The sequence below is a fragment of the Nelumbo lutea genome, chromosome 5 (assembly GCF_056320005.1).
Source record: "Nelumbo lutea isolate HS-2025 chromosome 5, American lotus-T2T, whole genome shotgun sequence".
Classification (NCBI taxonomy): Eukaryota; Viridiplantae; Streptophyta; class Magnoliopsida; order Proteales; family Nelumbonaceae; genus Nelumbo; species Nelumbo lutea.
The window spans coordinates 33,218,535-33,243,602 of record NC_142688.1 but is presented as its reverse complement, the minus strand read 5'-3'; the positions used below and the strand labels follow the sequence as shown (position 1 = coordinate 33,243,602).

The 25,068-nt window shown below is 41.3% G+C and overlaps 1 protein-coding gene across 5 annotated transcripts; it reads right to left on the bottom strand.

Moving 5' to 3' along the window:
- Positions 1-18,018: 18,018 nt before the first annotated feature.
- Positions 18,019-22,998, bottom strand: LOC148851563 (uncharacterized). Of its 5 annotated transcripts, none has more exons than XM_088943308.1 (6): positions 22,861-22,998; positions 22,356-22,447; positions 19,651-19,746; positions 19,413-19,509; positions 18,541-19,270; positions 18,019-18,440 (listed from the first exon to the last, which is right to left on the bottom strand). In XM_088943308.1, the coding sequence occupies exons 3-5, from the start codon at positions 19,663-19,665 to the stop codon at positions 19,068-19,070; spliced, it is 315 nt and encodes a 104-aa protein (XP_088799434.1). In that variant the 5' UTR covers positions 19,666-19,746; positions 22,356-22,447; positions 22,861-22,998; the 3' UTR covers positions 18,019-18,440; positions 18,541-19,067. The 5 variants fall into 5 exon arrangements, with proteins under 5 accessions (XP_088799434.1, XP_088799436.1, XP_088799432.1 ...); XM_088943310.1 differs by having other exon boundaries at positions 18,761-19,270; XM_088943306.1 differs by having other exon boundaries at positions 22,391-22,447.
- Positions 22,999-25,068: the final 2,070 nt, after the last annotated feature.

The window sequence follows — 25,068 nt, the reverse complement described above, 5'->3', positions numbered from 1 at the left end:
GAAGTGCTGGAGTGGTGAGCGAGATGAAGTCTTGAGTTCGGATAGAGGTGTGTCCCGAATTGCCATGGGGCAGACCAGTTTGGGTTGTTGCCCTTTGTGTTTGTAAGGCTCGGGGCCTAAGGGAGAGCCCGGGCTCTTTGTGGGGAGTTCGGGCTCCTTGTAGGGAGTTCAGACCACTGGTTCCTCCTTTCGGAGCTCGCGCCTTAGACGTGCTATTATGACGAGCTGTTGCCTTTGCCACGTGTTGAGTGATTACGAGGTCGGGCTAAATCTTCCTTTATCAATTGCCCCCCACTCCTCGCGCTAAGGGACTTGCCTTGGCGTGGGGAGTTCACGAGGTGGCGGGTGGATTTGTCTCGTACTTCGAACTGGTTGACTAGTAGCGCGAAGTGCGTGTTCGTCAGGATTTTTTCGGGTTTCTCGAGCACCAAAAAGACGGGAAACATGCCAATCTGTCTATAAATGCTGACAGATGTGACGGTGTGCGCTTATTTCAAAATTCAAAAAGCGCGCCACTGGAGATGTGACAGCGTGCGTCTTTTCAAATTTGAAAAAACGTGTCGTTGCTGCCTTTAATGTGAGGAGACGTGCACTGGTGTTCTTTTAGTTTTCAGAAAGACGTGTGGCCAATCACGTCTCGGTCTCAGGAGATGTGAGGCCAGTCACGTCTCGGTCTCCGGAGACATGCAGTCAGCGCGACTGCGAGCCATTGGATTGGCTTTGATCTGAGCCATTGATTCTTGGTTACTGTGGCTATGAATAGTGGGGGACCCTAGTCGTTGTCATTATCTTGTGTTTTGCTTCTTGAGCTTACGTCCAAGTTTCAGCTCGTGTTCACGTTCTCGTAGTCCGTTTGTTTTTTTTCGGGTGAGACTTTCCTGGAATCCTTATTCTTCTTCCGATATCTAGCTCGGGTAGCTCAGACAGTTCTTCAAGGGGGTCAGATGCAGGATCTACGAACCGAGTTGCATCCGCCGACAGTCCTTGTGAACCTGAGGTAGAACTCGAGGAAGAGTACGAACCCGTAGGTCGAGTTGCCTCGGTTAGTTTGGCGTCCTCCTCGCGTCGAGGTCGGACATTAGACAAGTTTGGGCCCTCGACCATGACGGCTGAGGGGCTTCACTCCCTTATTACCCGGTTCAACTTGCCTAGGGAGTACACCTACTTCATACCCTCGGGCAGTTTCCTTGGGAACACGGTTCTGATGAGATCGTGATATCCCGAGAGCAGCTCGTTGCGGGGTTGCGCCTGCCTTTCCACCCCCTCATTATCGAGGTAATGAACCACTTTAGCGTTACTGTCAGCTAGCTTCACCCGAACTCCATTCGTAACTTGGTGGGGACAATCTCCCTATTTTGCGAACAGGTCTTGCCTTTAGACCTGGAGATCTTCTCCTCCATTTTAATGCTTAAGAAGCAAGCGGGTCCCCCTCCCAGGCGTAGGTGGGCGTATTACCTGTCTCCCCGCCCAGGTTTTAAGCTTTTACATTAACTTCCTAACAATATTCTGTCATGGAAACGAGACTACTTCGGGGTGCGAAGTGCATTGGGGTGGCCGTTCCAAACCGAGTGCGGGATGGCTGCCCCTGACGCCGGTGTTACGCTTGATAAGGAGACGGCAAAGGGCCTCTGGCAATGGGCACAGCTTGGGCTAAAATGCCATCATTATCTGACGGAGGCCAAGTTCATTAAGGTCGGTCTGAGTTCGGGTAGGTTCCTTACTCCGAGGTTTGTCTTTTGTTTTGCTCTGTTCTTTCGTTTTTTTCCTGATGCCGAGCTCTTTTTGCAGGTGTGATGGACTCAGAGAAGACTCGTGGTGGGAACCTCTTTCACGGCATGAAGAGGAGGAAGCGAGTCGCCAAGCGAACTCGTGCCGAGCTACCCCAAGATACAGAGCCCGAGGTACCAGACTACCCGTCAATGGATCCGCCCAGGGAACCCGAGATGGCCCCTCCAGTACATGAAGTGGCAGGGGCCCCTTATGCCGAGGCTACTTACACGGGGGCTCCCGCTTACTCTAAGTTTGCTTATACGCGAGCTGGGCCCTCAGACTCGGGAGCCCCAAGCGAGTTCAGGAGCGTGTTGTCACCGAACCACACTCTTTAGAAGAGTAGGGAGGCCATCTATCCTGAGGAGGTCGCGGCATGGACCAAGCTTCCTTTGAACCAGGTAGCTTGTCGTGCTGCCACTCATGCCATGGTGGTAAGTCAGATTTCTTGTCGGGCTCTTTGCTTTTATCTTTCTTGTTGTTGTTCTTTTGATCATTTGTTCCTTCCTTTTGGTAGGTGAAATTCTTCTATCCATGCCTTGGCAGCCCAAGTGGAAAGGAGTTCGAGGTAGGCGTGAACTGTCAAAGAGGCTTCTCGTGCTGCCGAGGCAGCTTTCCGAGCTACTGAGGCAGCTGCTCGCGCTGCACAGGCCAGGCAGGCGAGGTCTCAGAAAGATGCCGAGGCCATGGGAGTTATGGTGAAGCACATTGCGGACTTGAGGCTGGATTTGCAACATCAGGTTGAATACCTTCAAGAGGATATTAGGGAGAGGACACAGATCTTTTCTTAAGGCATTGAGGATGCCAAGAAAAAGGCCGTCGATGAATACATCGCCTCGTCGTTCTTTGATGACCTAATGGTGGACTCGTACAAAAGGGGCTTTAAACTAAGCCGGTGGATGATCCGGAATACGTATCCCGAGCTCGATATTAGTGTTATATCCACTTCGCGCATTACTCAGGAGATGGCCAATGCCACTGACGGTGAGCCAGATTCTGAGGGCAAGGCAGGACCTTTGGTATCATTGAAGTGCCTTCTGATGATGAAGAAGTACCTCCGGGCCTATGATTTTTTATTAATTGTACATAGTATTATTATTATTATTATTTTTGAAATGTATGCAAAGTATTTGGCAATGGAATGATTTTCTTTTGATTAAGTGTTGGTCGATCTTTCCTCCGAACTGGCTGTATTGCCGAATTGACCATATGTCGATGCCCCTATTAGTTCGTTGTTGGCACTTTGCCTGAGCTTTTAGTTTGCATCTTTTGCCTTTGCTTGTCCATGCCAAGGTCCTTGTTAGTTCGGCATCCTAGCATCGGCTTTGGTAGTGACAGTCCACTTCGCTTAGTGATCTATAGGTAGTATCATCTCAAGTTAACGACGTTCCAAGCCCAGGGTACTTGCTTGCCCTCTAAAGTTTCAAGCTCGTATGCCCCCCCGAACGCTCTCTTTACTCGGTAGGGCCCTTCCCAATTCAGTCCAAGTTAGCCCACACTGGGCTCGGGTGCCATGATCTTACGAAGAACCAGGTCGCTGACGCGGAAGTTCCACTTTTTTACTCTGGGGTGGTAGTACCGAGCTACCTTTTGCTGGTAACTATGTGCTTTGCTCTTACCTTTTGCGCTAGGTTCAACCCGGCTATAAGTGCCTCATACTCTGCCTCATTGTTGGATGCCGCGAACTCAAAGCGTAGTGCATATTCCAATTTTGTGCCACCCGGGCTGGGTAACATTATTCCAGCCCCGCTGCCCTGCTGGTTCGAGGATCCATCTACGTGAAGGATCCAGGGCTCCTCATCCCAGTTTGCGTTTGGCCTAACCAGGAGAAATGCCACACTGGCTACTACTTCACGGGGTTCAGACTCTATTGCCTAGGGAGCTTCGGTCTCACCCAAACTGGGGATCTTAGGCTCAACCGGCCTAGGGACTTCGAGGTTGAATGTGCACTCGGCGATGAAATCTGCCAAGGCTTGTGCCTTGATAGCAGTTCGTGGCTTATACTGGAGGTCGTACTCGCTGAGCTTGATGGCCCACTTCGTCAGTCAACCGGAAACATCAGGCTTAAGTAAGACTTGCCTCAGAGGTTTGTCAGTCAAGACGATGACAGTGTGGGCCTGGAAATATGGGCGGAGTTTCCGTGCTGTAATTACCAGTGTGTATGCTAGCTTTCCTATCTGCAGGTATCTCGTCTCTGCTCCCTACAGAATTTTACTAACATAATAGATGGGTCGTTTGACCCGATCTACTTCTTTTACTAGTACCGAACTAACCACATCGTCGCTTGCTGAGAGGTACAGTTCTAAGACCTCGCCCTCCTCGGGCCTGGCTAAGATTGGCACACTAGCGAGGTAGTTTTTTAGCTTGTCGAATGCGAGTTGGTAGTCTCGGGTCTATTTGAACCCTTTGCCTTTGATTGCCTTAAAGAAAGGCAGACAGTGGTCTACCAATTTGGACATGAAGCGGCTCAGAGCGACTATGCGGCCGTTGAGCCTATGAACCTCTTTTACTTTCCGGGGTGGTCTCATATCTAGGATGGCCTTTATCTTGTCCGGGTTGGCCTCAATACCGCGCCAGTTGACAATGTACCCTAGGAACTTACCCGAGGTGACACTGAAGACACAGTTGTTTGGGTTCAGTTTCATGCTAAATTGACGCAGAATTTGGAAGACAGAATCTAAGTCTTATATTAATTCCTGTGAAAACTGTGTCTTGATGACCATGTCATCTACATAACATTCTATTGTCATGCCAATTAAGGGCCGAAATAGCTTAATCACAAGTCTTTGGAAAGTCGCCCCAGCATTCTTCAGTCCGAAGGGCATGACCTTGTAGCAGTACAGGCCGAACTCGGCTATGAAGCTGGTTTTTTCTTCATCGGACTGGTCCATCCTGATTTGGTTGTAGCTCGAGTATGCGTCCAAGAAGCTTACAAACTCATGTCCCGAGGTCGCATTCACTAGGCGGTCAATTCTAGGGAGGGGGAAGCAGTCTTTTGGGCAAGCTCGGTTCAGGTCGGTGTAATTGACGCACATGCACCACTTGTCGTTTGCCTTTTTCACCAACACTGGGTTGGCTGCCCAGCTCGGGTAATGAACTTCCCTTATGAAGTCTGCTGCGAGGAGCTTTTCAACCTCCTCGTCAACCGCCCTCCAGCGCTAAGTTGCATTTCTTCTATCTAATGGGTCTGACTATAGGGTCAATATTAACTTTGTGAGTTATAAGGTTAGGGTCAATACCGGGCATATCGGCCGTAGACCATGCAAAAATATCTAAATTTTGAAGTAAGAAACTCACCAGTTCGGTTCGTAGATGCTTCTTGACGGAAGCACCGATCTGTAGCGTTCGAGCCGAGTCCATAGCCAAAGTTAGGATTGCGATCGTTTCCTCTGTGGGTGAAGCTCGTTCCTTGCCCTGCTCCGCAAGCCGCTCCATCTCGAGGTCGTCGGCCGCTTTGGTTTTTCCCTTCAGGGCGGCAACATAACACTTGCGGGACTCGAGCCGGTCGCCCCGCGCTACCCGCACACCGAAGTTTGTAGGGAACTTCATTACCAAATAGTAGGTGGAGACCACTGCCTGTAGGACATGCGTAATTGGCCGCCCTTTTATGGCATTGTATGGGGAGGGGATCGCGACCACCAGATAATCATGGCTGAGTCTCACCGCACAAAGCCATGTGCTGACTTCCACAGGTACTGTTATTTTCCCAAGGGGCCTGACTTCCTCTTTAAGGAAGCCCACCAGAGGAGTGTTCGCGGGCTTCAACTTGCTTCTTTGCAACTGAAGCTGGTCAAATGCCAACTTGAAGAGGATGCCTGCCGAGCTCCCTAAATCTACAAGTACACGCTTGACTTCGAAGTCGTTGATCCTTAGTTTTATGACAAGCGCGTCATCGTGCGGGTAGTGGACACCTCGCGCATCGTCTTTCGTGAAGAAGATTGGTTCTTCCGTCTTCGGCCTCTTTGGAAGGTTCTGTTCTTCTCGGGCTGCTTTGCGAACTGACGTTCGGGCCGCTGCCGAAATACAACCTGCTACCACTGAACCTCCCACTATCACGTGGATGGTTCTCCGAACTGGCCTCTCTTCTGGAGGCTATCTTTGCGATGGTTTGGCTGGCCTGCTACTGGATTCGGGGGCATCTCTTCCATGCTCCCCTTGCTAACCTGCCTTATTATTATTATTATTATTATGCTGTACAAAATTTCTCAAGTACCCGCGACGGATGAATCCCTCTATTTCGTCCTGGAGATTACTACATTGTTCGGTACTATGACCGTGATTTCTATGGAAACTACAGTACAAGTTTTTATTTCTCTCGTTTGGGTTTCCTTTCAAGCGGGGTGGCCATTTGACGTATGGGGCATCTTTGATCATCATCAAGATCTCAGTCTGCCTTGTGTTTAAGGGTGTGTAGTCCATCCGAGCTGCTAAGAGAGCTCAGAATGGTTGGCTCAGCTTTGCCTCCCGGGCCGGGTTTTTTCTTCTGTCAACTAGGTTGGAGGGCTCACCTTCCCTCTTCCTTTTCTCGATCCCGCTTTCAGTCCTTTGGTTGATCTCTTCCTCTGTTCTCATGAACTTATCTGCGACCTTGAGGAATTTGGCAATGGTCGCGGCTGGTTAGCTACCATGTGCCATTTGAACTCCTTTGCGTTACTCCTCTCTTGGCCGCCGCGAGCTGTACAGCGGGGTCCAGTCGCGGTATCTGCAAGTACGCGTCGTTGAACCGCTTGATGTAGCCCCAGATTGATTTTCCTTCCCTCTGGACTACTCCAAAAATGCTTTCCTCGGTTCTGGGGCACCGTTTGCTAGTAACGAAGTGTGTGGTAAAGACCTGCACGAACTGGGTCCAACTTCTTATTGACCCGAGGGCCAGGTTCCTGTACCAAGTGCGGGCCACCCCCTTGAAGGTGGTGGTGAAGGCCATGCACATGCACGATTCACTAGCCCTGGCTAGGTGCATTTGGGACTGGAAGGCATTGACATGGTCATTGGGGTCGAATGACCCATCATACTTGTCCAAAGGGGGAGCTTGAAGTCTCTGGACATGGGGACTGCAAGGAGTTCTGATGAGAGGGGGGAAGGAACTGAGAGAATAGGAGCAGCTTTTACCTCGTCCAAGCTTGTCTCTTCTTTACCTCTGAGCTAATGCAGGACACGGGTGGTAGTTCGGCGACTTCGCCGGCGTCTTTGTTGCTGAGTAGGCCTGGTACTGGCACTGCTGGCCTCTGTGTTGCCAAGCTCGATGGGCTCAGACTGTTGGTAGTCTGCCGCTAGGACGCTGAACCGATTCTCTATCAGCGGGAATTCAGACTTGGAGTGTCGAAATACTGACTTGGCGGGAGAGGTTCCTGATCCGCCGATGAGCTGCGAGGCGGGGGTGCTTTTTCTTTCCCCTCGGCCTGGGGATGAGGCCAGGCTCTTGTGGGGGTTCTGAAGTTGGGAGGCTTCTCCTCGGTGATGGCATCTACCCTGAGGGGAGGGCTTAACCGGCTTTGGAGCAGGGCGCCGAGGTGGAAGCAGTGGTTGGTTCAGAGGCAGTTGGGGGAACTACTGCTGATAGTGATACTGAGAGATGTGGTGCAGTACTTGGTGCTGTTGGAGCTGATGTTGTTGGAATTATTGTATTTGGGTTTGCATTGCCCGCATGCATTGCATCAGGTCGTCAAACCGGTTCTGGCTGGTCGCCAGGAGGACAGCAGTTGGTTCAGTAAATGTTGTTTCGATAGGGAGTGGAAAGGGAACATTCATGGTGGGGAGGTTTACGGGCGCCACTGTTCGTGGCACGTTTAGGCTGGGGATCCCATCCACTAGAAGGGGGATGGTGAACTGCCCGATGCACACCACGGGGACTTGAAGTTGTTCCCCGGTGGTGTTCATCTCCGTGCCACGTCCGGCATTGCTGGAAGAAGCCATGAGTGTTGGGGTTTTTTGGAAAAGAGAGGCTGAGAGTTTGAGAGGGAGGCTTTTAGAAACATTCCCACAGACGGCGCCAATTGATGGTGCGCAACCCGATCGATCCTAGCTATCAACAACCTTGCCTCTGACTGGAGCAACAGGGGCCTGAAACGGAGAAGAAGGTGAAGAATCTCCGGGGAGGAACCCGATGAGACTACTCCGAAGCTCAAGTTAGTACTCTCTCAAAGGCAAGATAAAATCAGATGGCGCAAAGTTCACATACCTTGTTCTTGTGGGGTAGGGAGCCTTTTATAACCACTTCGCGCACTCACTCTTAAGCTTCTGTCAGGTCGGGTATGATTATCTCTGCGCTCCTGCCAGTTCGGGTGTCATCACCTCTACTGGGGAAGAACCGCCACTGCTCTCTTTGTCGAAGTCGCCTCTGCAACTAGAGATGGCGGTGGCAGGTGGCGGTGGGAGGTGGCCGTTGAAGTGCGACTATCAAGCGTCAGATCCCAAGTCAGTCAGGTGCGTCGCCCCTGGATACGGATTTCCTCGGCGTCAGGCATGGTACAGTTGTTAAGTTCAGCATCCTGGAGGCGAAGTGCTGGAGTGGTGAGCAAGGTGAAGTCTTGAGTTCGGATAGAGGTGTGTCCCAAACATGGGGCAGGCCAGTTCGGGTTGTTGCCCTTTGTGTTTGTAAGGCTCGGGGCCTAAGGGAGAGTTTTGGCTCTTTGCGGGGAGTTCGGGCTCCTTGTAGTGAGTTCGGACCGCTAGTTCCTCCTTTCGGAGCTCGTACCTTAAGCGTACTGTTGTGCCGAGATATTGCCTTTGCCACGTGTTGAATGATTACGAGATTGGGCCAAATCTTCCTTCATCACTTATGAAATTTTGATGGGATCTAGACCCAATTTTATTCGGGCTCTATTTCATATTTAAGGAATAATATCGAAGCGCTGGAACAGTTTGGTGGTTACAAGTTGCAAGTTTGTTTGCTACTACACACATGACTAGATGGGTTTCAATTTCCTGTATTCATAAACTTCATTGAACTTGATTCATTCAGTGTTCAAGCACATATAAATTGGTTAATCCTTTTTGTGATGACGACGAAAAGATATTATTATCAGTGGAAGATACAGGAGAAGTCCTGCACGATCAATCCGTGATATTTTTCCAAATACTGATTTCCGTGGTTGCTACTTATCTCTGACTCAATTCACAAAAGTGATGAACAACTGAAGGGTCAAGTCAACCAGTTTCAATTACTGACTTGGCCATCATTCAAACACGTATAAAAAAATGGACTATTTAGAGTTCAGTCCCCCTCAGATTTTTCTTGGTTTTCAAGCTTTCCCAGTTTCACTTGGGTTTGTGACCAACCAAAGGCCGGAGACTCAAGCATTGTCGAACTAGTTCTGCACCCTCATATATACACGAGCTCTTCTGATCCAAGTCATGAATGAGCTTGGTGATTGATATGGGACTCAGACCATCCAATCATGCAAATTCACAGGGTCTGGTCTCTCAATTAGCACTCCGCAACTGAAAGCATTTGTGATCTGGTTAAACTAGATAGAATATAGATAGGAAATTTGGAATCTAATGGCATATATGCACTTAATAGGTGAAGCATTATTTCTGATTCATATGGCAAATTGCAATGCAACAGCCTTCGCAATACACACAGCTACTAACAAAGAGGGTGTTTGGTTCTGTTTACATTTATTCAGTAAATGTTTATTGACGGTATCACATATGCCTTACTTCAACATTTTCTCTGTCTTGCTTTTCTGCATGCATTGAAAATAAAAAAGTCAACTTTGGTTTTTGTGCATGCCAGCCATTTGTGAAATTTATTTTTAAAGTTTCGATAAATGACTTAGCATTTTTTAACTATTACGCTGATGTGGAGCCTAGTGGAACCTAGTAACACCTAGTGACGCATGGAATCAAACACACAAAAATGTTCCAACTGGGTGGTTTTTCATCTTTCGCAATGATCATTTGTTTCAACTTAGGCCCGTTCGCATTTTGGTAAGTTATTTACCTAGGTAAATGCACTTGCCCAAGTAATTGTTTTTCAGGAAAGATTTACCTAGGTAAATGTATCTACCCATGTTCTTTTATTTCCCATGTAAATAAGGTATTTACTATTTTATCCATAAAAATCGATTATTACAGGGGGCATTTTTGTCCCTTTCAAGTGTTGGTAACTTTGCCCAAGGTGGCAACTTTTAAGTGATAGACAGGAAAATAAAATTTCCCTAATCCCCACATAAATCTGAAAAAAAAGATGGGATTTTTTGTTAATGGGAATCAAAATCCCATTGACCAACTTTTCCCCCTCTCAAAATCCAGAAAAAGAAAACCCCCCTAACTTTTTCCTCCTTGGGCTCTGTTCATTTGCCCTTATGTAGTAAGTTGGTCAATTAGTAAGTTGACCACAAACGTCACTATAACTGAGGATATCGGATAGTATCAGTTATCCAAATAACATACTGATATCCTCTTACAACGTGGATAAACAACTTATGCGCATGCTGATAAGCACTCTCTCCCTCCCAGTGCTTTCTTTACTCCAATAACTTATAACATACAAAAATATTGGAATATCACTTATCCGAACAAATTTTACTTGAGAAACACTTGCTCAAATAAACATCCTTATGCACGTAAGTAAAAACAAGAAGGTCCCTAGGAAAACTATTTATTATTTACCCTTCTTTTTATCTTCTTGCTAGTTGAGAAGCCATTGAATCCAAAATAGAGCTATGTTAGGGCACTGTCTTCTGGTTTCAACGAACTGAAGATATTCTACAAAGAATCATGAAGATTCATAAACTTCGTAAGCATACAAGAATATATAAAATAGGAGCTTTTTTTTTTATTTGTTTCATAAACTTCCAAATATAGAACCTATGAAATTAAAGTCACTAGCGGGTTCAGCATACTAGGATTAGTAGGGAATTTGATAATTGGGCCGGGCTTGGGCCCACAACGAAGAATTCCCACTGATCGCCATTCTTTACCATCATTCTACTTTGTGGGCCTGGGATATCCGGATGCTACCAACCAAGGGCTATTGTTGGTCCTATTTGACCTATTTGCAACCACATGGACCGGGTCACAATGTTCCTCTATCAAGGTCAAATATTTTATGTTAATGGATGGTCATAGATGGGGACGTTAATGTCTCAGGTTTGATGTGGTTTGGTTCACCCCAATTATATAAAGGGTAAATTGCTGAAACCCCCCCTGGAGTTTTTGGTTATTGCTAAAATCTCTTTTCAAGTTTGATAATTATAATCATCTCTTTTGAACTTTCTGACATCGTTGCAAGTAGACCCCCTCCGATAGTTCTCTCTTCTAAATAGAGGCATGAAAATGTCTAAAATTCTTATGCATTTGCTTTTGATAAAATGTTTATTTTTCAAATTTTCTCTTTGTATGAATCATTACCCCAAACCCTTCTAATCTCTTTTCTGATATTGATTTTTTTTTTCAAAATTTTCCATCATATCATATCAGTCACTTGAAGGGCTGCAAGTGTAGAAACCAACCTTAATAGTAATTGTATGGGTATTTTGAGCATTTAAATGCCTTTTTTTGAAGATTCTATCAGAGCTGCAACTGTATCAAAAAGTTGAGGGGAGGTTATTAGAATAACTAAACTTCAAGGGAGGTTTTAGAAATTTACCCTTAGGATACCGTTCCCGTAGGCACAAAAAGGTTATATTTTTTTCAAATGTTTAATCGACACTATATCAAAGGATCAGGTTTATTTAGCATGAACCCTAATATGATTAAAATTCAGAGTTGGGCCAAGCCGGGTTTATCACTGACATCCTCACATCCCTGGCGATGGAGTAAAGGGACCGACCATCATGTCCCTTCGACCGACCAGCCATGGTTGAACCGGTTCAATTTTGGGCGATGCAAGCAACACAAGCAACATAAAAAAGTAGATATTCAGGGGCGTTTTGGTCTTTTTGTCAATATTTATTTGGCTAGGAAAGGATGACGCGCAGCACATCGACCTCAAGCTCCGAAATTTGGAATACCATTACGTAACCTCGGTCAACGAATCTAACGGATTACCAGCCACGCAGCGTATTATATTAAGATGGAACTGGGTGCATATCAGAGAGGCCTGTCCGTCATCCCAATTCTTTCCTACTTTCACGCTGCAAATTCTCTCTCTCTCCCCCGAAATCCCAAATCCGAAAAGCAAAAGGCCTCCGACTCTCCGAGCTTAAAACGCGCTCCACGCCAAACCTATAAAGCAAAAAACCGCCCAACACAATTCCAGAATCTAGAACGACCAAAACCCAAAACTGAATAAAGGAAAAGGTCTCTACTTCCCTCGATCCTCTTCTTCTGAATTGACTTTGTGTGCGCCTGCTTGTTTTCAATGGCGGAATCACCATCTCCACACAGTACAAAGAAGGAGGCAACGGACCTAGCAGATGTGGCTGCAGCTCAGCAGCTCATTCAGCTTAGCGGAGATGAGGAAACCCACAGCAACGGCAACGATGAGAGAAACCAAAATGATGGCGATATCTCTTCAAGCAACAAACAAGAGATCATCAGAAAAGATGAAGTCGTCGTTTGCAGGCCAACGAAAAGGAGATTTCGGTCCATCGTCTCTATCTACAGGGTGACGAAGCCCATACAAGTCATCAGCGCCAAGAAGATACGACGTCGATGAAAGAACCCACGAGCCACGAATTGGGTTTACAGGTCGGCTTTGAATGGGTCGAGAGCTTTTTTGGGGTTTCTTTTATTAATTGAAAGACCGGAGATTGTTTACTGTTTTTTTCAGTTCAATTCGATACTTGATCTCTCAATTTTCATGTAATCATGAAACGCTTAGTTAAGATTCAAGAACGCTATTGAACTTTGCCGAGCTCTCTCTCCATTTGTGCAACTTAATTTCCTCTTTCTTTTCTTTTTTCTTAAAACTGTTCATTTAATGGCTTGGATTCAGTCTTTATTTGAAATTTCAAATGCTCTACGAAGGTTTAAGAGTCCAGACAAAAGCCTAAGGCTAGCTCTCTGCAACTTTGTTTCCATACAATGAACTTTGAAGCTCATCGCCAAGCTAAGATGATGGCAATTTACGTTTGCTGCAATCATAGTGTACACATGAAGATAAATGAAAATAGTGGATGGTCTGGTTAATAAGGGAAAGGAGATGATAGCCCATATGGGTTCTTCAATGATCACTGGAGATTGTCATCTGCCTTGTTTTACAGCTTACAGGTCAGTAGGCCACACACTTTGAACAGATGAAGCTATCATGATGATCAGTTCCAGCTTTCCCAAGGAGGGATTCCTGAAACTAGGGGTGGTGTCTGTCTCTCATCACCAGATCCGTCAACCAACCTGGTTTTCTATTGTCTCTTATTTATCTATTTTTCAGTTTAGGCTTGATGTCGGTGGTTTCAGGTTGTCTTCCTCCACCCAATTTGAAGTTGGGTTGGCTCAGCGTTGGCATATCAAACGAGTTCATTACTGATAATAATGAGCTTTGCTTCTGATATTATAGCCTAGGCATATATTTTTATGAAGAAAGTAGAAAGGGAGGCTTTTGATTTTTGGGCTGTGGTTGGTTAATTGGTTTTGTAGAAAATAAGAGACAGAGAAAGTTGATGGAAAAGTTGTTAAGGAATTTCCCAATAAAACTCATTGAGAACTTTCTGTTTCTCTTTTATTTTGTATCAAACCAAAGATAGAATTAATACAGATTCAGGTTGCAGAAGCCTGTCAATCTCAAAATAAGGGTGTCACGAGTCATGACCCATCAGTTGGGTATCCTTTACCCGGTTGATCCACCAGGACTAGTAGTTGGTTCAGCATTTTGACCATTCACTCGGAGTTGTGCATGGGACCATGAAAGCATGAAATCAGAGAATAAAGTTAAAGAAAAAGGAAAAAATAAAGTGAGAAAATGAAAACAAAGAACTGAATAAATAAACTTATCTGTCTCGTGGACGATAAACACTTAAAAGTGGAAAATTAAATCTTCAAACAATTATACATAGACCCAGGCACCCATATTAAGACTTCATATATATAGACAGCCTTAAATGAAAAACCAGTGAGTTTTATTGCTTACTCGTTAAAATTTTGGCCAAAACTTTGGTGAAGTTCAATTAATAAAATTGGACTTTGACTATATTTTGTCAAAACTGAGAATTTGAGGAAAGGTCAACTAAATTGGTCCCTATCATTGTCTTGCTCAATGTTTTTAACCTGCCGCCGTTGACCCGTTTGGTCGAACCATTTGAATTATCACCCTGCCAGGATTTCAGATTCGGTTCAGTTAAGACCCATCAGATGGTCAAAAATCGTTGATTTGGTTAAGAACCATTTGAACTGACCGGTTTGATCACTGACCCATTTGACCTGGTCCCCGGGTTGTGAGCTGCACACTCAATGTATGAAATTTTCAGAGACCATAACTTTGCATTCCGATGTCTGATTAGGGTGATTTTCTTTATTTTTTTTATTTTGGATAACTTTTCAAGATTTATGTGTTCCAATGAGGCATAGGCACCCTGCACTGCTATTTTTGTAAAAAAAAACTTTTTTGGTATCAAATTACAATTTTTAATATTTTTTATAAATAAAAAGAATTAAAAACTGAACTAAAAAACATAAATTAAATATTAAAATATATATAATATATCTAAAATATATTTATACATTATTTATTGACCTGGCCAATGAACCGGTGACCCGCAACCCAGGGGCAAAAACAATTCGACCACCAGGTCGATTTTTAAAATACTGGTCTTGCTCATCACTAAAACACGATTAGTTCTATATTAGGGAATATAGAATTGATATTGGACGTGAGAACATGATATAATCTTTCCTTAATTGAGCTATCATTGTAACCCTTCCGAAGATTTTGTTGCCTGGACCCAGGCTAGAGCCTCAAGCATAGGTGCTGAGCCCGGCCCATGATGAACCCTATTCGTTACTAGGGTCCTTTAATATCATTAATAAGCTTCTCTAAAGTCTAAACAAGGTGCAAATGAGTCGGATCTACTTGAAAATACTAAGCAAGTGTCATATATACATTTTGTTTCTAGCATATGAGGATTCTCTGCTAATTTCCCACCATGCAAAATAATTCTTCCTTTATGATTAATGGCAAATTATAAAACAGAACCACTTATATTACTTGTAAAAATCACCACCTATGGACTCTGCTATTCAACATTTGACCACTTTAATGGGTCCTTTAGGTGTCAATGGAATGGATTTCATCATGTTTAGAACTATGATTTTCACTCTTTTGTTAGCCTCAGTTTGGAAGGAGTACAAATAAATTGCATACATTGTATTTTGTATTATTTTTTATATATTTGTATTTGTACTCTTTCCAAATTGAAGTACAAAATCTTGTATTTGGTATTATTTTGTATGTATTTGTATTTATACTCTTTTCAAATTGAACCTTAACCCCAAACTTTACACCAAATGGACGGATGACCATCTTAAAATTTTATTAATCATTTTCAAAAAGAAGTAACAAGGATAATACAAGGGAGGACATAGTCTGCCTAGCCCAATACCCAGAATAGGGAGTACTTTCCCTCAGACTCTCAACCTCCTAAAGGAGCTGATGAAAGTCCCTTGAAGTTTTATAGATGGATGTGTATTGGATATATCTCGCTTCATCAATACCTTTGTTGGCCAAGAAATCAGCACATTTATTTCCTTCTCTTAACGTGTGAGAAAACTGAATTGATGCAAAATTTGCATCTTTTGTCTCATTTGTATCCAAAAATTGAAGAAAGATTTGTACTTCCTACCCAAATTCCCTTTCATGTGAAGTGAGGACTGCATCAATTTTATTTGTACCTTACACCGCCCAAAATAAATTACTTTGGTTCCTCACCCTCATTTTCATAACAAGGTCAAGCCTGAAGTAAAAGTAAACCAAGATTTGCATTGATGTTGTTGAAATGGATGAGCAATAAACAAAATGTCCTAATAAAGTTGAATGGGTTAAACAAGATTCAATGACCTACACATGTAGAAGGTCAAGGCCCAAAGGTGGTTCCCTAAGGAGGAGCAGTCCAATGCTCAAGCCATTGAAGAGAATGAAGAGGTTGTCTGGCCAGCCAATATAGTTAAGATGAGTTAGGTAGCAAAGTTAGGGAGTTCAGAAAGTTAAAGAGCAAGAGAACTAGAAAGTAAGTGTAAAGAAAGGGAGAAGAATACATGATATGGATTCCACACGTGTAGATCCCAAAGTAGGTGTTCACGCCCAAAGATGGTACCAAAACTAGCTTGTACTGAAAATGGCGCAGCTTAGGGTGAAATCAGTTCAGCAACACAATCCTTCAGCAAGAACTGCAATTCAACAACTTGGATCAAGAAAGGGAGATGAGTACGGAATAAATTTGATGTTTTCTTGCAAAATCAGATATCATAACTTATCTTTATCAATTCAAGAATGGAGGTCGAGTTAGGGTTAGGGCGGCAAAAGCAGGAGAGAGAGAAAATTGAGAGTAGTGTGTAAACCTAGAGTAGTTTGCCTTCCTCTATTTAAATACCTTAAAGAGCAACTTTCCTAATCCAATTAAGAGATTCCTAATCTAAATCTTTTTTGGATTTAGACTCTTTAAGTGTATAAAACTTATCCTCTTATCCTATCTGCTAATCTAAGCCCATATCTATATCTAAATTTACCCATGTCACATCACTGCTTTAAATTGTTATGTGAGATCTTGATTAGTCCAATAAATCAGGGTCATAGGCCTATTAAGTAAGTGGCTCACGTCCCCTTTTAATTGCTAGCTAACTTGACTCTCTTTGTATTGCGAGGAACCCTAACATTGACCTCACAAAAGCCCATTTGGGTTCAACCTATCTTCTGTGACAAAGCTTAGCCGAATTCACTACTAAGCACAGTGAACCCCTAAGTCCATCAATATAGGCTCTTAATTGGCCCAACATTTACACTAAATGGTCCTTGAGTCCAACCATCTTATGAAGGCCCAAGAACGATAGTCTTAAGTGAGATTAGCATATCAAGTATAACAACCCTAAATGGTATTACGCTTAATCTCTTAACCCTTAATGATCAAATACTGCCCGACAAAAGGACCTCTCACTCAATTGCAAGGTACAGTGTTACACTCTCTGCTCAAATGGATCCCGGGAATCAAAACATTTTGCAAACATTTTCTTAAAACATAATATATATTTTGCAACACAAATTTCAAACAAGTTTGAAATCAATTACCGGCAATTTTTTGTTTCCATCAGAATGCAGTCTCTAATCATTCACTATGTCTGACAAATGAGTTGATCATGTCACTATAATCATCCAATCGAGTGAATTCTCATACTACCTCAACATATCCAAGTTTTGACTCCCTCTAAGATCTCACTAATTGGCATATTAAAAACAACCCAATCTAACACTTAGTGCAGTACCATAATCGAGTCTAGAGGTTAAGTGTAACTTTATAATTTTACCCACCAGTCTTGAAGGTCTAGAACCTAACTGAAAAATAGTCAGAGTTCAATGTTCTAAACAAACACACACTACATGTGCTTCAGGTCTCACCCTAACAACTGAGACAAGCCACATCAACCAACTTGGCAGCACATTAGTATTAGCCTTGACAAGATAAATTTCACTAAGTCTATCTAACGACCGAAAACATTCTAAGTTAACACAAACCTCATAAGTGTCCAGTTTAAGGGTAACTACACATAAACACACCAAAAATAGTGCGAGTTCAATTATGCACTATCTAACAGCTCCCACTTGCACTTAAATCCAATCTGGTACAAGTCTTAGTCATATTTTGTCCACGTATTTCTCAAACACTTTCTGTGTCAACGACTTAATCAATGGGTCTGTTACATTCTCCGTTGATACTAACTTCTAAATTTAGACGTCCATAATCAGTGGAATGGGTAATATGCACTACAAGAAAATTGATCTTTTGCAAAAGTCAAAATTTGTTCCCAATACAAGAAAAACCGCTGCTCATGTTCTACTTACAATTGAACAATTAATAAAAATTGTTGCCCATATAAATTTTTAACAACTGATTATATGTTGCTCAATAGTACCTTTGACAACAATCATATTAACTGAAACTGAAAATTTATCTCTAATAAGCACCTTAGGCAACAATCAAGCAATTGTTGCCCCAAAGTTTCATATACAACAATCATGTTAATTGTCATATACTATTGCCAATTATCATTTTACTTGTTGATATTTAATTTAATAAACTTTTGTAAATATTATAATAATTATTGCCAATCATCTAAATAAAATACACATGTAAAATGTCAACGAACCCATTGATGTTATAAAAGATAAAAATTGCATTCCAACTGTAATTTATATGCAATTATGTTAAAAATATATTACAATTTTTAAATTCATATCATATAAATAATACAATTAACAAAAAATTTCTTGATGGGCTAGCTCCTCTCTCTCTTCTATTTGAGAATGTAAAGACTGTCTGTCTTAAGAGTAAATGTACTGGCATCTCTCTCACATCCATTCTTGCCAAAAATCTTTACATTGAATATTAGATTTCCATTATATCGAAATAGTAAAAATTCATCATCCAATATAGAGTGATCTACTAAAAAAATCCTATCAAATATATGCCACTTGAAGTCTATCTTAATTTGACGAACCAACGCTAACCACTACGATCCTCTAGGATTGCTCTTCCAACTGCTTTTTTTGAAATGTGCCTCGTAAAATTTGGATGAATCCGCTGCAAAAAACAAGAAAAAAAAAGCTCGTTATTTAGTTTTAGTAAAGCATGTTCACAGATTAAAAACCGTAAAGGCCAAGAAAAGGAGAAATGAACTAACAAAGATAAAAGATTGACAGTCCCAACTATTGGGTGGGGAGTCCCGATAGCTTAATCATGAAGAAGTAAGGCTTCATGTCTTGACATGAGCTATTTTCACTCCTCTTCACCATCTCTGTCTTGAAGAAATGGAGGTGCAGACTGAACGGTAATAGAAATTGGAAAAAGTAAAGCAAGAAGCAGGATGACAGGAACTGAGAATTTGTAGGGGCGGTGGTTACTGGTATAATTTCTCCGGAGTAAACGAGGGATGGAAGCTTATTGGAACGAGTGAGAGTCCTTCTGTCTTCCAAACAAGAATAAATTTCCTAAAATTTCGTGTACTTGAGACTTGACCGCTCGTTATCTGGACCAAAGATTTTGGTCATCTAATTTGGCGGGAAACCTTGTATTGACCTGGGCATTATTCACCATGTATTGTGTTACCCATTTCACTTCTTTCAGCTCTACAAACTTCTTGTCGTTTTCATTCTAGGATGGACATTAAGGCTGTCTTTGGGGTTGATGGATTTCAGAAGTGGAAATTCACTAGCCTCCTGCAATTTCACAAGTCATCAAATTTGACACGAGCTCCAAAATCACAATGCAGAACCCAGAAATTTTGGACTTCGGAAGCATCATTGCACAAAAACATTGGCACGTTTTGTTTTCTTTCTTCTTTCCCCTTAGTGGGTGGCAACCTTCAAGCACAAAATCTAGCCCTCCAAGGCTGAACCATGTGGCAAAGAAAACTAAAAGAAAAAGAAAAATTTAGTACAAATAACACAGAATTTCTGGGAAAAAAAGGTATAGATACATGAATGCATGCATATACATAGAATATCTGCAGGTATCTAGGGATACTCAGATAGACAATTGGCCTTGGACGCTTACCAACCCATCTAGGATGCTTCTGCATAATTACAGCAAATGCAGTCATCTGTTCTAAAACAATAAAATCTATCATGGAAGTATAATTGGCCACAAAAACCTGTTCAAGCCATAAAACAGAAATTCAGATCCATAAGCATATGTATTACAAATTAACAATATTAAGTAACCACTTAGAGAAACATCAACTCACACCAAGAAGCTACAAGAAGCCTAGAACAAGGTTGCTAACTAATAATACCTGCTTGGGTCGCATGCTGGGCCGTGGCCCATGATATTTGACAACCCCAGTCCATGATGCAACAAAGAAGCTGCATATTAATTCCACCAGATATCTCTGAAGAGAAAACAATTTACATTGTATGAAATGCATAACTAAACAAAATCCAAATAACATTAAGAACAACAATGATGATTAAAAAGATGAACTATTCCTTAGAATTAAAATAAAATAAACTATACCACATCTGATGCATGTAGGTCTTAGTAACATTAAAATAAACTACTCAATTTGTAATACATAATATGTATTGTACAGCATGCCCTAAATTTTTAAAAACCAAAAAGCACCATTATCCAATGTTGGTCCTGGTCATCCAGGATCTTGGGAAGAGTGAACTAGATACCAACCTAACCTTTTATGCTCTCTTGATTCATGGCTACTGCTCCATGATCTATTCACTTTGGAGGAATTAATGCTGTGTTTTGTTTGAAGGAAAAGGTAGGGAAAGGTAGGAAAACCTCTAACAAGGTTTATAAAGGTTTCCCTACCTTTCCCTTCCTTTCCTGTCAAAGTTGTTGATTTTCCAAAGTAGGATACAATTGAGTTATGAACTAGGGAGATATTTAGACTAATTTATGGTGTTCTCTCCGTGCAGAATAATTGACATGTCCACCCTCTTTTGGTGATGATCAAGACAAGATGTTGGTTTGACTCTGTACACAACTTTCCTTTGATTTAAGTAGTGACATAAAGCATTGAGAGAATTCAGAAATACTGTTGGATCTTTTTCTGTAATCCTTCTACTGATTTCATAGCAAAAGGTAACTGACACCGTGATGCAACTTAATGTGAGGAGTAAGGAATCATCTATAATTGATTAAAAAGAAACTAATTTTAATTGATTTGCCAAATTTTTTGTCAGTACTGGTTTACACTCATATAATTTGGGTAGGTCACTCCAAAAGAAAGATACAACAGACTGCTAAAGATTACAACAAACATCTCCCATCTAATAAAAAGAAGAATTCCAAAACAGATGACTGATAATGCTAATGGAAAAATTTCGATGTAGATACATATGCATGTACCTAAAGTTTGTAGTCATAATAAAAAAGAGTATTTTGGAATTCATGGTTTTATACTCAAAGTGAAACTTACAACTCAATCAAATTTTTTTTTCTTCTTTCTCCACCCTCTCGATTCAAACTTGAGTTCTATTATAGGTGTTTGAATCTCACAATTTTTTACTCACAATGGGTCTCACACTTGTGAAGTTGTGATCTAGTATTATTTTCCAAATTTTCACTTCTATGAACTAAACCACAAACTATAGCATTTTAGAAACATCAATTATTATGTCATATGCAGCTGAACCCAATTCTCCCCAAATCTAAACATATTATTTTTTGGTGTTATAATCAATTAATATTTTTCTGTTACCATATAAGTACATAGCTGGTAGCATTTTTATCTTTCAAACTTTGGGCTTGACAAGTTAGTAGCATTCAATTACTCACAAATACCATTCAATAGATCTCTTCAGTGATGGTTTTCCAAGAACACTTAAAAAGAATTTATAAATGTCTGCTTGTATTCCTGCATGGCTGGGCTTCCCCATACTATAATCAGATTTGAGTTTCACACCAAAACATCAGAAGTTCTGATATCAAAGTAAAAAGGTGAGACCCCCCCCCCGCGGTAATATCTTTCTAATGTGAGCTTTTCCATAGACTACAGTAAAAATTGAGGTTTATAAAACTAAGAGGAGCCTTTTTTTTCTATTTCGAAATTCAGGTTTGCAGTTGAGTAGGGTCATTAGATTATTTAATTTTTAGTTCATGAGATCTCCCCACTAGCCGTAATTTTTTGTTTGAAATTCAGGTTTGCAGTAAAGATTCCTCAAGTGTTGCGGTTGAGGAATTTGTTTGCTGGACTAAGGTGGGTGGGTTATTAGCTGGCAGCATTCAACTGTTGTGCCTGAGTGAGAGTTCAATGCAATCTCCCCACTGGCCGATTCATCCAACTGGTTGCGCCTAGTCTGCCATTAGGATTCCTATATGATGATCCTGGGTTGGGTCACTTTTATATGTCTTTGTCGGTTTGTCCCCCAGTTCTCCTTGAAGAAAAAAGGATGTATACCCCAGGCTGAAGCAACTACTAAATCAGAAGATAAAAAATAGGAAGAGTAGCTTTTAACAGTTTTTGAAAAGACTGTTAAATGATGGGGACAGACTGTGGTACTAACCCAGACGTACTTTTTTGTCTTTTTGAACTCTGAAATCTGGGGTGTGCAAATGGAATGGTTTGAATGAGCTTTTTCTTTTATCAGATCTAGGTTTTGATCCTTGCATCTGTAAAGTATACAACTCTTAATATAGAAGTTCTCAAGTAAAGAAGGAAATTGAAAACTTATTGATAAAAAAATTAATAATTAATAATTATTATTTGAGATGTTGCACACTTTCTGTATATGGAATGGCATTCATGTTTGCTTTCATCCTAAGCTCAACTCTATGCAACATATATTGTACATATGTTTCTAAAACATATTCTAAGCCCCAATAGAGTCATGCAAAGAAATTTTAAACTGTAAAATAGAAACCTTAAGTTAGCAATCAAGAAGTAAACAAGAAAATACAAACATACAATGCCACCAAAGGAAACAAAGCAAAAAAAAAGAACTTATGGTAAAAAAAGGGAAAAAAGCTTATGCAATGTTGCACTTATTTTATGCAGTTGACCGGTGGTGAGCACGAACAATCAGCAATGGCATACACCTATCAAAACCTTTATGACGACCCAAGCTGAGCCTCCCCTGCCAAAAAAAAAGAAAATAAATAAGGAAAGAAATAAACAATGGAACGAACAACAAGAGCTTGGTACGTACAACAAGAGCCCCAAAAACTTATCAGCTACGTTCAATTTGTTCTTTCTAAAGAAACCCTAACAGAAGAAGGGAAGGGGGCCGAAGAACGGCGATTCAACTGAACCATAAAAAGTGAACAAATCATAAAAAAGAAAAGGAGATGTTGAAACAACAAAATGGAGAAGATTTGATACATTGACGAGAAAGAGATGATAGTTGTAAAAAAACAGGCATAATAGAGTTTGGAAGAAACTTTTATTGTTTTACTATTGACAAAAAAGAGATGCACTATCGAACATGATTCGAACGTCTCAGCTTCGATTTCAAAGAGGAAAATCATTTGGAAATGGAAAATAACTCACCTAGAAAGGTTTTCTTCTAGAAGAGCACTCCCCCATTTGGACGGAGAAGAGTTTTGCGCGCATGGTGTATGTTGAGCGCCAAGGCTAAAATGGGTTTGGGCGGGTTTAGAGTTTTGGTTTTTCTTTTCTATATTTTTTAATCTCCATATTACCCTTATAATAACTATTATGAAAAAAAAAGACTCTTCATCTTCTCAAATTCAGGATGCGGCTCCCGCTTTCCTCTGTTTTTCCGTTACTCTCGACCATAACCGTCACAACTTATTTTTATTTTGACAAGTGATGTTTAAACCGACATTTAGTAAGTGCGTGTATGACTCCAGAACTGGTAGGATTGTTCATAACAAGACCCAAACCGATTAATCTGGTCCGATCTAATACGAGTTGGTCGGTTTTTCTTTAGTATCGGTCGATTTTGGATTGCAAAAAATATAAACCGTTTTTTCGGTTCGGTTTCGATTTTTATACTACCCATTTAGATATATATTATATATTTCAGATATTATATATATTTGTGGAAATATATATATTTCAGCTTTATTTCAGAAATATATATTATATACAAAATATTAGTTTTATTCCATCAAATCATTTTTAATTTTCAGGCATCCAACCTTTGTTTTGTTAGACTTGAATTCTTTATTGTTCACACGAGAGAATCGTTCACAAAACCGACCCAAACTGATTTAAACCGATCAGGTCGGTTTTACTTAGTACTGGGTCGGTTTTGGTTTTATTTCTAGATAAATCGAGCAGATCGGATTGGTTGGAAAAATGCCAATAAACCAACCCAACCCGACCCGTGAACAGCTCTATCAACTGGGTTGTTGTTTTTTCTCCTCCCCCTCGGAAATCAGTTCCTTATTATTCTACTTTTGGTTTTGGTTGCTCTTGACTTTCTTTCTCTCCCTCCTTATGCTCTGCCAAACAACTAATAAGGACAGAGTTTAATAGCAAGAATTTCATAAACCCAGAACTCTAATTCTTGAGATGCAGATACAGAACAGTAGAACAAAGACAAAGATTGATAAAAAAAATGAGAAAAACGCGTTAACCCATCTTTGAAACGTTGGATGGAAAAGTTCTTGGGTGGGTCAAGAGTCAGACAAGACAACTAGAAGGGAAAAAGAGTCGTCGTAGTCTTTGTCCCTGCGCAGTTGCTTGAGAATTTTGTGGTGGTTGGGTAAGCGGTAATAAATGGTAATTTAATGGTTTATAGAAAGAGGAGTAGGGAAGCATGTGGTTATTCTATTGCTCACAAATCGCAATGGTGAATGAGGATTTAATTTTGGACACTGTAATTAAATTGGTTCTCACCTGCTCTCTTTCTCTCTTCCTTCTTTGGCAAGCACATCTATCTGGCAATAGTGACCTTAAACTGGTGTCTCTTCTGGTTAAAGATTTGAGAGCTTTCTCTCTCTCTTCTCCCCTCTCAAACCACCCTCTTGAAGCTCTGAAAGTTGGAATCTATCTTGGTTCCTCAATTCAGCTTTGAACAAGGAAAAGAAAAAATTGCCGAATCTTTGTTCTTCCTTTCTTCTTTCTCACAGATCCAAGAACCACTGCGGATTGTCAGCTTTGTGCCAATCGGAGGTTCAGTTCCTGTGCTTTTTCACTTTCAGTTCGAAATACAAACCCGAATGACTTTAAAAATATACAGTACCCTGGAAGATAAGCCTTTGTTTAGAAACACAGTGAAAATAGCAATTTCATTCATAAAACAAAAACCAGGAAATAAGCTGGCAGTTGTAAATTGTAAGGAGTAATGGTAATGAACAACTTTCGACGACTCTTTTATAGTTTTATTATTTTCCCTACACTAAGATGACCATAAAAAAGCATGTCGGACTTTATCTTATTACTGTGTATGGTGTTTTGGGTTTTACACAACCAAGTTTAAAGTTTAAACAGAGTTGAGTTGGAGTTATTTTTCTCCTACCATGATCGGACCAATGCGTTAATCGGAAAATTTTCGGTTGGTTTTGATAGAAATAGGTTTTAAGAGAAAAAAAAAGGCAAGAAAAATAAAATAGAAAAAGATTAGTAGGGTATTTTGGTAATTTAGTGCTTTTTATCGTCTGACTTAACGGCCAAGGGGGGTCTTTGTCTAACGGTTAAAATTCATGGGGGTTTTTGTTGCAATAAAAGTACAAGGGGGACTTTGTCACTGACCCCATAGAACAAGGATGATCTTTGTAATTTACCCTT